This window comes from Clytia hemisphaerica, unplaced genomic scaffold (assembly GCF_902728285.1).
Source record: "Clytia hemisphaerica strain Z4C2 unplaced genomic scaffold, Clytia hemisphaerica genome assembly, whole genome shotgun sequence".
NCBI classification, from domain to species: domain Eukaryota; kingdom Metazoa; phylum Cnidaria; class Hydrozoa; order Leptothecata; family Clytiidae; genus Clytia; species Clytia hemisphaerica.
In genome coordinates, this window is record NW_027103617.1 from 194769 (window position 1) to 209977 (window position 15209).

Sequence of the window (15209 nt, forward strand, 5' to 3'; positions counted from 1 at the left end):
ATAATGACTCAACGACTGTCGCTCAGAACATTGATGTACCTCAGAGTCAGAATGAATCCGTTCCACCAACAACTACAAGAACCTTTACTGCTTCTAGTAAAGCAGCTGTAATGATTTCCAAACAAGGAAACAAGCCAGCTTGTTCTCCACTCAAACAATATGACACTTCAACTTCAGCTACTACTTCAACTGTTACTTCCATGATTACACGCAAACGAAAACACGGGAAAGAGAACATTCCACCGAATATGTCTGACGATATTGTACATATTAAAGGATCTGGCTACAAAATTATTGACAGTACTCAGCTCTCTAGTTTGATTGCTGCTACATGTTGTTTCAAATGTAAAAATGATACTCTTGAAATGAGACAAAATAACAAGAAAAGGAAAGGAATGTGTGAGACAATGTACTTTACTGTACGCATTGTGATGAAGTGATTAAGACTATTGATACCAGTAGAAAAGTTGAATCAGAGAATGCACGAAGCCAGCTAATTGACATTAATTTACGATCGGTCATGGCAACGACAGCAGCTGGTGGAGGCCTTGCAAGTTTACGCAGGCTGTGTACTAATTTTAACTTACCTGAACCGGTCACAGAAAACTCGTACACAAATTATTTGAAGCACATTGAATCGAATTCGAAAGCCAATTGTGAACGTAGCATGAACACTGCTGCCAAGGAACTAAGGGCAGTTTTGTTAAAGGGTGAAGAGGATAAGGACCAGACATTAGAGGCAGCAGTAAGTGTTGATGGCTCATGGCAAAAGCGTTACGGCCATAATTCCTTGAACGGTTTGGTTTACGTTATTTCGATTGATACCGGGAAAGTTTTGGATTACGCTGTGCAAACAAAAGTATGCCATGCATGTAAAGCAAATCCAGATGCTAGTGATGAGTGGAAAGAGGCTCACAAGAAGGTATGCTGTATTAACCACACAGGAAGTGCAGGTTCAATGGAGGTGGTGATTTTTTTACGTTCGATCGAGAAACATAATCTGAAATATACTACATACGTTGGGGACGGGGATTCAAGCGCGTTTGGAAATGTCAAAGATGCTGTCTATGAAAAGTTTGGAGATGATTACATCATTGTCAAAGAAGATTGTGTTGGCCACATTCAAAAAAGGATGGGGACTGGCCTACGAAACTACAAAGCAGTAATGACAACCTCGAAAGCAAAACTTTCTGATGGCAAAGGTGACGTTTAGGGCTCTTTAATAAGTGAACTTGATAAATTATTTTCAACACAGCCCAATGCAAATGCCAATTGAGATTAAGACGAGTTATCACTGTGATGGTTGTGCTGGACTTAACGGGCAGAAAGTATATCCTTTGTGTAACCCAAGTACTGGGAGAAATTGTTATAAGCTTCATATTTCTCACGGTACACCTGTGAAGCGTCGATTTTCACGCAAATGACTTCTCCTTAGATATTATCCAAAACATTGACATTTAGACTCTTTTGTCTAGGCATTGCTGTCTTTTTACCATATATTTTACCTTAGTTCATTTAGATTATTATTTACATTGACATTAGTGTAGGAACCATAGGAAACTAGTTCATTTATTTGTTTAGCCTGTTGCGGACAGCAAAATGCAAATTATGAAAAATACCTACCGGTAGGGGTTTTTCTATCATGGACTCTCTTAGCTCTTAATGAATGATCTGAAGGAACGGAAAGTCTTAAAACTCAACAAAATTGTTAAATACTTCAGAGGGTATGCAAATAAATCTTAAAATATGACAGTTTAAAGTATTTCTTAGTGCATGTGAAATCCCCCTACCGGTAGGGGTTTTTCACAAATAGGGCATTTTCGGTTTTTGTTCCAGGTGTTTCAGATTTACGTAAAGTTTCTATGTATCATTTGACCCCTACATATTGTAGCAATTCATGGTATAATGTTTTTTAGCTGTGTGGGAATATTCTAGTCATACTAAATTTAGCTAGCAACAGGTTTTGATTTTTTGGCTGTCCGACAGGGAGAAATTATGAAAATTTTTTTTAGGAGAACAGGCATGTATTTTTACCCTGCTTTAGGTGATCCAATATTATATCAGACACTTTTCAACCAAAATTACTGTTCTAACTTACCACAACTTCTTTTCCATAATAAATTATTACTTGACAAATTTTGGTATTTTTGAATAAAACTGATGGGGGACCGCCTGAGTTTTTCAGACCCTGCAATTTCTCATTGAAAATAATTGTTATTTTCCATTCTGCAAGGGTATAAGCTTAGAGAATTTAGCAAAAGTTATATTTCAGACACAAGAAATAAGGGTGTGGGAGTCTATAAATGAGGCATGGTGAAAACCCTACTGGTAGGTATTAATACCTACCGGTAGGGGGTTGTACGAATTATCATTAAATCATTGAATGGGTTTGAAAATAATTTATCAAGTTCCCTTATTAAAGAGTCCTAAATGTCCCTTCCAATGCTGATGTTATATTTAAGGTTAACAGGCAGATTTACCACACTGATAGTTTGAAAGGATTTCTGAAAGACTCATTGAAGTTTATCTATTGAAAAACCCTCTAGCGGTTTCTGTAAAAACCAAGAAGGTCTCAGAAAAGACTTTTGATGGCCTTCCTAATATAGGATTTTTTTGTTGTTTATTTAAACTTTTAAAATGGTTTTTTCCAAGACTCCTTTCTTTCAAAGCAAAATCCATAAGAGTCTTTTGATACCAAAAATATGTATACTTCAAATCTCATTTCATATAAAACTTCAAACAGTCTTTTGAGCCAAATAACTTTGTTTAAACTGTGCTGTGTTTTGAGAAAAGAGATTTTTGACGGTGAGGTGATAAATTCACAACAATGCAGCAACCCTGTTGTATGTGGTTTTGATGAAGAACGATGAATTGGCATGCTTGTTGGGTTACATGATCACGTATGATGCAAAAAATACAAACTTTAGTAAGTAATTTTAATTCGTTTTTTATAATAGGTTAAATTCTGCAGTATAATAGAATTCTTAAATTATTCATAATTTCAGTAAATGAACATTATCTTTACTAATATATTTGATTAGTTTTCTCCATTTGATTGAAAGTAAAAGTTCATCATCTTTAACCCTATTTTTATCAGGGGGGGGGGGTGTTTTCCACCAGGCTGAAACTCTTTTGCTAATAGCTCACTGAAAAAAAATTTTAACACTCTGAAAGTTTTTGACTTTTAATATAATCCTATTAGCAGCATGTATACCAATTTTTACAATTATACACCAACCAGATCAGGTTTTATGACTTTTTTGTGCAGTCATATCATAAAATCCAGCTAAAACCCTGTAAAATCCCAAAATCTTAAATTTAGCATAACTTTTGATCTAGGCATCCAACTAACTTCAAATTTTGACAGGTTTTAGGTATCAATAATACATTTTTAAAAATATTTTAAAAATTTTCATAGACTGCTGATGTCATCAAAAATGACGTCATTGTTTTTTGAAAAAAATTACTCATTTTCTGCATGGATTTTAAACGTCAATTTTATTAGTATGTTAAATACCGACAAATATGTTGAAGATATTTATTTTGACTTTTAGAAATTCAAAACAGAATTGAAAAATCTACATTCGTTCAACTTTAATTGCTATTTTTATTGAATAGTACTTTTTCATTGGTCAGCGATAATTGTGAAACTTTGTGATGACGTCATCACCTTTATGATGACGTCATCAACCAAAATTTTTTTCTATGAACTCCTTTTATGGTAGAGAACATTTCTGCCAAATTTCAAGTCCATATCTTTTCTAGATCAAAAGTTATGCAAGGCTGGTGGAAAACACCCCCCCCCCCTTGAGAATACAAAATCCGAAAAAGCCTGATAATAATAGGGTTAAGATGAGAAACAGAAAGACAGTAGGATTCAATAGTGTTGTTGCTTGTAAACTTTGTAACACTGTTACCGCCTTGACGGACGCCTTGTTGAGTAGTTTTCTTTGTGTTCGATTTTGTTATGTTTAAAAAAGAACCTATGAAAACTCTTTTCTATTTTATTCTAGGTGACCAATGAATTTCGTCGACTAACAGGATGGGATATAAAAGAGAAAATGGAGAAGAAATTGTGTGAGCACTCTAAAATCTTAAGTATGGTTCCTACAGTGGCAAAGTAAAGAAAGATAATGGCGGGTCTGATTACCACAATATCTGGTAGCAGATTAGAGTCGATCAAAAGATGTAAGTGTGATATCACTTTTGAACGAAAGTTTTTTTTATCAAACTGGAATCTGACACATTGAAACTAATCGAGTCAATTTTAAAACTTTATTGTAGAATTACAGTACTATCATTGGACTTTCCCAACACAATATTGGGTGATAACTAACGAGCTACTAAAACGTGATATTTAAGAGTTAAAGTCTAATTTTCTCAGGCTAGAATCTCAAAAATGGTTTCAGATAGGGTCTTGAAATCTTTTGGTGTTCATAGTATTCTGGATATACTCTGGGAGAACCAAAATGGTTTAGGTTAGAAATTTGCCAAAGTTCGCTATTATGGAATTGCATTTCCCACTAAAACGCAATATTTAGAGCTAAACTCTAATTTTCTCAGGCTAAAATCTCAAAAGTGGTTTCAAATAGGGTCCTGAAATCTTTTGGTGTTGAAAGTATTCTAGAAATACTATGGAAAAACCAAAATAGTTTTGGTCAAAAATTTGCCAAAGTCTGCCATTATGGAATTGTATTTCATTCTAAAACACAATGTTTTGAGTAAGCTTGAGTGTTCTTCCTAAAGAAATTAAATTCATAATGGCAGACTTTGGCATATATATGACCATTGTGAACCACTATGATTTTCCTTGAGTGTTCCCAGAATACTTTCAACACCAAAAGATTTCAGGACCCTATTTGAAACCATTTTTGAGATTTTAGCCTGAGAAAATTAGACTTTAACTCTTAAATATCACGTTTTAGTAGGAAATGCAATACCATATTGGCAGACTTAGGCAAATTTCAAACCCAAACCATTTTGGTTCTCCCAGAGTATATCCAGAATACTTTCAACACCAAAAGATTTCAGGACCCTATTTAAAACCATTTTTGAGATTTTAGCCTGAGAAAATCAGACTTTAACTCTAAATATTGCGTTCTAGTGGAAAATGCAATACCATAATAGCAGACTTGGGCAAATTTCAACCCCAAACCATTTTGGTTCTCCCAGAGTATATCCAGAATACTTTCAACACCAAAAGATTTCAGGACCCTATTTGAAACCATTTTTGAGATTTTAGCCTGAGAAAATCAGACTTTAACTCTAAATATTGCGTTTTAGTGGGAAATGCAATACCATAATGGCAGACTTTGGCAAATTTCTGACCCAAACCATTTTGATTCTCCCAGAGTATATCCAGAATACTTTCAACACCCAAAGATATCAGGACACCATTTGAAACCATTTTTGAGATTTTAGCCCAAGAAAACCAAGTTTTAGCTTGAAATATTGGCATTTAGCATGAAAACTCAATTTCTAGGGCGCCATTATGGATTTATAGGAAATATTTGAAAACTCAAGTTTGATTTTTCCTGGAGCTTTCTCTGAAGTGTTTCATTGCTGAAAATTTCAAGTGTGTACCTTAAAAAGTTTAAAAGTTGTGGGTCCTCAAAAATGCTGCTTTCATGCATTTTGCTACCCAGAATCCAGGAAAATCGGCCTTTTTAGCCTGAAATTGAAACATTGAGCGATCTCCCTGGGGTTATTTTGTCTTTTTGTGTTGAATATTAGTACAAGACACCATTTAGAAACCATTTTGACCATTTTCTGGCCTTTTATGGTCTTAAAATGGACAAAAAATGCCATTTTTGCCGTTTTTTGCTACTACCGCGAATCAGATACCCCTGGGGCAAACAGTGGATTTTTGACTTATGGACCTCAAAATTGCGCAAAAAGTCTGACAATTTCGAAACTCTAAAATTCAAAATCCAGTTTACACCCTATTCAAATGAAAGAGGAGATTTGCTCTTGTCAAAAATGTATGATGGGTAATTTTATAAGCTGTTAAGACAGTTCCACTGGAGCCAATGATAGTGTCAGTGAAGAAAATTTGATGGAAGAGAGTGATGAAAGTGATTGTGAAAGTGATCGTGAAAATGATAGTGAAATTGGTTCTGATATGTATGAGTATGAATTATTCAAACACACAGAATTTGGAGATGCCATTAGTGAAGGGCAGATTATTGCCATATATTCAAGCGAAAACGTTAACGACCCATTTTTTTGTGCAAAGTTTTGTCTAAAGCACACACGGATAAAAATATAACTGATGAAAGTGACAATTGCATTCCTTTAAAAGCATTAATTTACCGGGTGCACCAAAAGAAGTATACAAGTTTGTCGAGATATTGTGAGCTTCAGGATTTAAATTTTTAGTTTATTCTTTTTTTGTCGTATAAAGGATGCGCTAACTTGAATTTTGAGCTATCATACATTAAATTTGAAAAAGTAGTTCGAAAGTTATTTGAAAAATGATTTTTTGAAATTTTGACATGGAAAAAAAGTCAGTTTCTTTCAAATAACTTTTGAACTACTTTTTCAAATTTAATGTATGATAGCTCAAAATTCAAGTTAGAGCATCATTTTCTTTAATAGTTTTATACTTTTTCAAAAGTATAAGATGGGAACAAGAAGTTGGAGTGAGAATTTAGAAAAGTACAATATGGACAACCTATCTTTGTAAGAGCTGGATATTTTGATAGTGACAAAAGTGAAGCTAAGAAAGAGTGCTTGTTTTAATTCAAAGAAGAAACACTTTTGAAAGGGAAAATCATTTCAGTGCATGAATCATCAGTGAAAATAAAATTCAAGATAGATGATTCCGTATCAAATGTAAAGTATGGGGACATTGTAGAAATAAACAGATCAAAATAGACATTTGATTTTTGATGGTAAGTCATGGTAATTAATCTTATAGTTATCAATTTATGTCATCTCTGGTTTAAATTTACGAAAACAATTACACTCATTTCTGACTGAGTCAGACCTGACTGACCTGTCTTTCTTTCAATATTTTCCAGCCATCTAAAACAGTTCTAAAAGATGATTTTTTAAAGATACAGCCCAATGACTCTTCAATTTTTTCACTACATTTGGGAGTGTTTATTCTTTTTTGTGTAGGTGATGGTGATAATAAATCAGATGATGAAGGACACGTTAGTTATTTATTCCTAATGAAAACATATATCATAGTAGCACCAGCCTCCCAAGAGCGTTGGCATGGAAGAAGATAAGGACTCAGTCGAATGGAGCGAATGACTCCAAAAATTGGGGATTATATAAAACAATACAGCCATTTTCTTTGAGCAAGCTGTCACCCTATTAGGACAGGGTTTTAATGCAAAGATTTACCAGAGAAAACTTGAGCGTTGTTTTCAATGACAAAAAACGTGCAAAGGCAGTCTTCAAAGAGTTAGAGTCAGAAGAAGAAAGGAAGCAAAAGCAAACGTTAAGATGAGCAAAGAATATGAATGCGAATTATAAGACAGTGATGCTGATCATGGTGAAGAAGACCACACCAAGCACAACAAACCATGTTTGTTTCTGTCATTAAACGATCTTGATTGGTTCCGTTATTTAAAATACGTATGGAAAGAGTTGAATCTTTCTGTCTAAAGGAAGAAACTTGTTGGAAAGATAGCTTGTACTTTTCTACGATGCTAAATCTGATACCACCTGTACCCTATAGAGCAGTTGTCAAAGCAAGGTTTTTTGGTTGATAAGGAAAAATGAAGTATGTTTCTGAAAACGAGATTGAAAATGAGGAAGAATCTGTCTAAGATGTTGCAGATTTGAGTAAAGCTTGTGGTTTTACCAACTCGATCTATGGTACAAATAATCCTAATCCCGAAAAACTAATCCAGCCCGTTGCCAGCTACAGCTACAACGACATCCTAAGTGCAACCTCAGACAAAGAGAAAATTCCCCAAAGTCTGCTGGTGATCAAGTGACCGATATAGCGAATCCTAATAAAACTGGGAAGATGGGGAAAAGGACAGAAATGAGTTCATAGATCAAATGGAGCTGGGACTTATTAGAGATTCGGGGATGTATCTATTAAAAGTTGATCAACAAAACACTGGTGTTAAGACCAATGAAGTTGACCTTTGCACAAGGTCTCTTCCGGCTACTGATTTGAGGAAGCTTCTAGAAAGAGAATATCTTTGAAACACGAGATTCACATGATTCTCTTCAGCTATCAAATGACTAAATTTGACTCAAGTATTTAATGGCAATGAGCGCATGAACCTTCTTAAAAAAATGATTTCGGAACCAATTTTTAATGTTTTACAAAAGGATTCATTTCATTCATATCAAAATTTAAAGCTTTTGTAGAACCCATGTGATCATGTTTTCTGCATTGAGAACCCCTTTAAAAAACATAAAGATATCACTGGTTTCTTAAACTATATTCTCATAGAAATCTAATTTTGACAGTAGCTTTCAACAAAAATAATAGGATTCTGTAAAGCCAGGTTTCCAGGCTACATATACGCAATATTTTAAAGTAATCCTTGAGTAGTTGCCAAAATATTCATTCATAGTCCAAAAATATTAATTTCTTTTGTTAATTCAACCAATATCCAGAAACAATTTACAAACAAAATCACTTCTTGCTTTCTTGAACTACAAGTACAAGTAAGAATACAATATTGATTGTTGCTTACCAAACCTGACAAGACTTCAGTTTTGGATTCAATAATTCCGATTGCCACTTCTTCATTTTCATCTTTCAATTTCAGCTCAACACTGAAAAATAAAAGAAAAAACTTTCTTAAATATATTTCATTATTTCAAGGTTTTTATATTGACTAATTTTAGTTCAGTTTGAATCAATTTACAGAATGAATTTATAAAATCAATTTTAACTTCCTGAATTTTGCCCTGATGTGTTACAATGGAGTGAATACAGTCGCTCTCATGTTGTCTTCTGACCAGCCACCAGAACCGTTGCAAAACCAACGGATCCGCGAGACTCAAACACACAACCATGCCATTTGCGGGCATTTGCTCAACCATTGAGCTACGGGTCCATGTGAAACCTGAGGACTCAATTGCCACCCGGTAGAGCTGGAAGAGAATTCTTGTCTACTGACTGGACGGGCCAGAGACAGTGAATTGGGAGAAATCCATCTCCACATTGCTAGTGTTGCTCATAATCTTAACTTTCACTTCAAATGAAATGATATTCTTGATAATAACAAAAACAACTTACCTTTGAATGAAGAAAATGTAGCAAAACATCAAATGAGATTCATTCAAAACTGCCAGCTTTCATATGATTATACATTATTCTAGGCAATAATTACTTGCATGGAACATACTTTTTGCTTTACTATAATGTTGTTTTTAACTTGATCATTTTATAGAAATTCTCTAAAATAAAAACATGAAAAACATGATCGATTTGAATTAAGAGACATAACTCGACTCCAGGAGCATCAAAATGATTTGGATCTTGGATTGGTGAGATGAAATTAAGTGTCATTAAAGAGAACAATCAAAATCACGTGTCCAAAACAAACTTGTAAAACAATTGAACAATCAAAACAAAATTAGCCATATTTTATTTTTACATATGACATTTCGCCGGCCTAGATCAACAAAGCCTTAAGTCCATTTTTGACAATTTTGAGTTATGACCATAGTGGTCATTTATGGGGTGGTTTCTTTCAAAAAAATGGCTTAAGTCCATCAAAAACCAACCCAAAGTGCCCTTTTTTGCAGGTTAAAAAAAAATAAGGATTTTGTGTATGACTATTTTTTAATGAGCTAAAAAGCCTTAAGTCCTATGGAGTTGGATCAAAAAGGCCTTATGTCCATAGGAACAGAAAATATGGACTTAAGGCTTTTTATGAGATAAAAAAATTATACCTTATGTCCAAAATGATGAGCTATTATGGACTTAAGGTATTTATAATTCATAAATTCATAGGCTTTCTTAAGTACACTTTTCTAAAAAATAACAAGGTTAAGTATGAAAGGTCTTTGTAACTAAATTTGGTAATTTGGTCAAGAGATTATATACTATTTTTTATTCCTTAGTATGGAATTTTTCAAACTGTTTCAAAGATTTTGTCTGTTTTCTTGAAACCTGCTCAAGTCTATCTATGTTTTCTATTAGTCAAACTGAATGATTTTTCACATCAATTATTATAGGTTTAAAATTTGTTATAAAGAAGGGGATGGATGGGTTTATAAAAGGGTAGTCATCCCCACCGAGAAGAATCCTTGTTAGATAATTGAAATCGAACCCTGTCTAAAAATTTTCGAACCCTGTCTAAAATTTTTCCAACCCCTACCACTAACCCAGTGAGAATCTTTCAGACAGTGGGGATAAAATATAACAGCTACGTGCCAGCAGAGATTTCATAATTTATATGGGTTGTGAATTCAAATTTTATTGTTTATAGCTTGAATATCCAAAGGGAATTTCCAAAAATTTGTCGATATTGTTAAAGCTAAAAGTATATGTGTCAACTTCATCAATGGTAGCAGAATGGCTATGAAGATTAAGACACCAGAGTACAAAAGTGGTTACTATGAGAGATATCGGATTGAACTCGAAGCGTGGCGAGAAATTACCGACCTAGAAGCAGAGAAACAGGGCATAGCTATAGCCCTCACACTCCCAGAAGATGATGAAAGTGGAATTCGAGAGAAAGTTTTTGATGAGCTGTCTATAACTGACTTAAAAGGACAAGATGGTTTGGACAAATTACTGAGATTTATGGATAAAAAGTTAAAGAAGGACGATCTTGCTGACAGCTGGGAGAAATTCAGCACTTTTGAAGAATACGAGAAAAAGGAACAGTCTATTACTGAATACATTTCCAAATTCGATCAGAACTATAACAAAATGTCGAAAAAAGGAATGACCTTCCCTTCAGAAATACTTGCATTCAAGCTGTTGAAACAAGCCAATTTGGGCAATGAAGAGAGACTTCTAGTGTTAACTGGAATGGATTACAAAAACAAGAAAGAACTTTATGAACAAGCAAAACTTTCTTTGAAAAAGTTTAAAGGGGACCAAGTCTCTGAAATTTCCAATGGTGTGAAAGCAGCAAATCTTGAAACTGTTTGCTTAACTGAAGATGAAGTCTTGTATACAAATCACCGACAACAAAACAACAACGGAAGACGTGGCCGTGGCAGTTATCGTGGAGGTGCTCATCGTGGAGGTGCTAATCGAGGTGCTTATCGAGGAGGTGCTCGTTCCAGACCACAACAAAATTCGCAGCAGCAAGAATCTGATTCTACACGTCCTTCCAGAAAGATTAATCCAAAGAACTCTGAAGGGAAACTATTGACATGTGCAAGCTGTGGTTCATATAGACACTTACTTCCTGAATGTCCAGACAGCTGGGAAAATCTTGCTAAAACTAACAAAAACAATTCGCAAGAATTCTGTCTCTATACTGGAGCAGATACATCCAAACCAGATAATGCACTTCTTCGCTCAGAAGCTGCATTTTGTGCCGTGCTTGACTGTGCTTGTTCGAGCACAGTTTGTGGAACATCCTGGTTTCAGAACTATACTCAAATGCTCAATGAAGAGGAGAAGAAGAAAATCAAGCAGTTCACTGGAGGCAGACTGTTCAAGTTTGGCGGTGGTGAAGTTCTTTCCTCAATTGCCTGTTACGAAATCCCTGCGTATCTTGCTGGGAAAGAGATAACAATCGTTACTGACGTTGTCGATTCTGACATCCCTCTTCTGCTGTCCATCAAAGCAATGAAGCAATCTCAGTTCAATCATCATTCCAGAAAGGTATCATCCTCGATCTGATCAACGACTCAGCTGAGATCTTTGGCAAAGTTGTATCCTTAAATCATACATCATCAGGACACTACTGCGTCTCAATTGCCAAAGAATTTGATGTTTCTCAAGTGTTTGCAGTCAAAATTGCAGAACTGGAAGATAGTGACAGATACAAAGTTTTACTGAAGCTGCACAGACAATTTGCGCATCCATCGATGGTGAAGCTGATATCCCTTCTCAAAGATTCCAACAGTTGGTCAGACGAATTTAAACCCCTGCTTCTGGAAATCCACCAAAGATGTGAGCTGTGCAAGATGTATCCTACAACCCCTCCACGACCAGCCGTTGCGTTGCCATTAGCAGCCCAATTCAATGACAAAGTTGCCCTCGACTTAAAGAAGTGGGGAGACAAATGGATTCTCCACATGATAGACATGTGGTCTCGTCTCACAGTGTCAAAGTTTATCTCTCGTAAGAAGCCAACAGAAGTCATCGACAACATCATGCTGCACTGGTGTGGTGCAGGATATGGCATTATGTCAAGTATCGTTACAGACAATGGAGGTGAATTCAATGCTGATGAAATCAGAGAAGTGTCTAGCATCTTAAACATCCAAACAATTACAACAGCTGCAGAGAGTCCATTTCAAAATGGAGACAAGGACCGTCATTATCTGCGTCTCCAACAGTTAATGATGCAATCTCAGTTCAATCATCATTCCAGAAAGAAGCCACATCATCTCAACAATCGCCTATCATCTCTTCCAAAGCTTCACCTAAAGATTCTACATCCAAACGTTCATCGAGAAATTCATCAATAACAGCTCCATCACCAAAAGATTCAACACGTCAAACTGTGAAATTTCAAGACTCATCCTTAGAAACATCCACATCAAGAACAAAACAGACAGCAAAGAACCAGACGTTTCTAAAGAAGGGTGAAACCATCTCAATCAAGCATTCCTCAGAGTGGCAGTCTGCAAAGGTAATAAGTCGTGCTGGTAAAGCCAATGGGAAGTTCAAAAGCTGGTTCAACCTGGAAAGCTCAGAAGACCAATCTCCGATGGCTATTGATTTAGAAAAATGTGAGTGGAAGCAAATTCCTGATGCTCCTGAAGAAGTCAATATTGTTATCATACCAAAGAATCAACAACAAACACCTGACTGTGAACGAGCAAAGCTGGAGGAGATTGAGAAGCTCAAACAATTCAATACCTTTTCAGTAGTTAAAGACGAAGGTCAATTTCGTATATCAACAACATGGGTGTTATGGGAGAAGAATGGTGGTGTCCGAGCACGTCTTGTTGCAAGAGGCTATGAGGAATCATTCAAAGAAAGGACAGACTCACCCACAGTTTCAAAGAATGTCCTGCGAACATTTCTGGCAATTGCGCCAAACACGAATTGGGATGTCAAGACAACTGATATCAAATCTGCATTTTTGCAAGGAAAAACAATCTCAAGGGAAATACATGTGTCTCCTCCAAAAGAAACTAAGTTGAAAGGAAAACTTTGGAAACTACAGAAGTGTCTCTATGGGTTAAACGACGCAGCCCGACAATTCTACGCAAGTGTTGCAGATAAGTTAACAAAGCAAGGATGTATACAATCAATTTTGGATCCAGCAGTCTTCTACTACAAGTTAAACGATTCTCTCCAAGGATTCATTGTGTGCCATGTTGATGATTTTCTCCATGCTGGAAACAATCGATTTGAGACGGACATTATCAAACCACTTCACCAAAGATTTCATGCTGGAAGATGTGAAGAAGAAACATTCAACTATGTTGGTTTTCACCTGACTCAAACATCAGATGGCATCACTATCTCCCAAAATGATTATGTTCAAAGTTTACCAGATGTTGAAATATCACCAGAACGAATGTCTCAAAAATGTGAAAAGTTAACTCCTGAAGAAACAACAACATTCAGAGCTTTGGTTGGCAAACTTAATTGGGCTGTTCAAGGATCAAGACCAGACTTCGCCTTCCACGTTGTCTATTTCAGTACAAAATTTAATGATGCAACAGTCAACGATCTAATACAACTAAAGAAATGTATCAGAAAACTGAAAGAGTTCCTGTGAAGTGATGTTTCCAACCCTTGGTCACCCAGGATCCTGGGGTATCACAGTGTTTTCAGATGCTGCACATGCTAACCTCAATGGTTTGAACAGTACGTCTGGTCATATTGTCTTTCTCACTGGAGAAAACCGACGTTGTGCATCGCTCTCGTGGAGTTGCAACAAGATCAAACGTGTGGTACGTTCTTCCTTGGCAGCAGAAGCATTGAGCTTACAAGAAGGACTCGAGGATGGTTTATATCACCAATCTATGATACAGGAGCTATTTGGCAAAAATTGTGCAACCAACATCAAGGCTTACACCGACAGTAAAAGCCTCATTGAAGCCATAAACTCCACAAAGCTAGTTGATGACAAGAGATTGATATTGGTGCCATCAAGGAATCTATTCAAAAGCATGAAGCCGACGTTCGCTGGTGTCCAGGATCAAAACAGCTGGCAAACTGCTTGACGAAAAAAGGTGCCCAATCGAATGACCTTCTCCGTGTTATCCAAACAGGTCGCCTGGATTGAATGATGAGACTTTATACACAAAATGTTGTTATTCTTATTGGTGATGATTTTTTAGTGACAGCGAATGTTCGAATTCTCGCTATTTTCTATTAACATTGTGACATTTTCTTTACAACGAATGTTGGAATTCTCGTTGTCCATTAACATTGTTGATCTTGTTGATCGTGATACAGTAAAAGACCTTAACTCGAGTTGATTAAACATGTCTCACGTAACAGTTGTTACATCACCATAGACATTTATCATTTTATTACATGGTCATGATTCATTTTGAACATTAAAAAAAAAAAAAGGAAGATCCTTCAATGGTTGGGATCATGCCTTTACTTTTATAGTTTTTGTTAGTTTTTATTTTTCACATTTTTATCCTACTGTTTACATTTCTTTTTATTTTCTAGTTTTTAGAGTTAGTATTTTTTATATCAAACATCCAAGAAACTAGTATGAATGTCGATATTGTTACTAACATATTTTATCTTTTGTTCTTATAGAGTAGATTAAGAGAGAGGGCTTGGTCCCCAAAATATATATTATACGAAAGCTAAAAGTATATGTGTCAACTTCATCAAAATTTTAACGTTTTTCCCAATGGGGATGAGAGTTTAGTATAATTTACCAATGGGGATGGTTTTCATACTATTTTTCTCACCAGGGACAAAGTTTTGGCTGATTATTGCAGTGGGTGGGGGTCCCACCGGGTCTGTGAGAAGGGGGTGTCTTACCTGAGTTTTTATTGTATGTTAGTATTAGTAAAGTACTACTGTTCTTGACAGTAATCACTATGGGAGATCCAATATTGTATTCTGTAGTTAGTAAAGGAAACCTAGTCAAGTCCAAGCAAGCCTATAAATA

At 35.6% G+C, this 15209-nt stretch overlaps 1 protein-coding gene and 1 long non-coding RNA gene across 2 annotated transcripts; one reads left to right on the forward strand and one right to left on the reverse strand.

The window, feature by feature from the left end:
• Positions 1-8396: 8396 nt before the first annotated feature.
• On the reverse strand, positions 8397-9380 carry LOC136802258 (uncharacterized). The gene is made up of 2 exons (XR_010845984.1): positions 9218-9380; positions 8397-8751 (listed from the first exon to the last, which is right to left on the reverse strand). It is a non-coding gene; the product is annotated as an uncharacterized lncRNA (long non-coding RNA).
• Positions 9381-10501: 1121 nt separating this feature from the next.
• LOC136802233 (uncharacterized) lies at positions 10502-13847 on the forward strand. The gene is made up of 3 exons (XM_067058951.1): positions 10502-11683; positions 11767-12354; positions 12486-13847. Exons 1-3 carry the CDS (start codon positions 10502-10504, stop codon positions 13845-13847), a joined length of 3132 nt encoding a protein of 1043 aa, XP_066915052.1.
• Positions 13848-15209: the final 1362 nt, after the last annotated feature.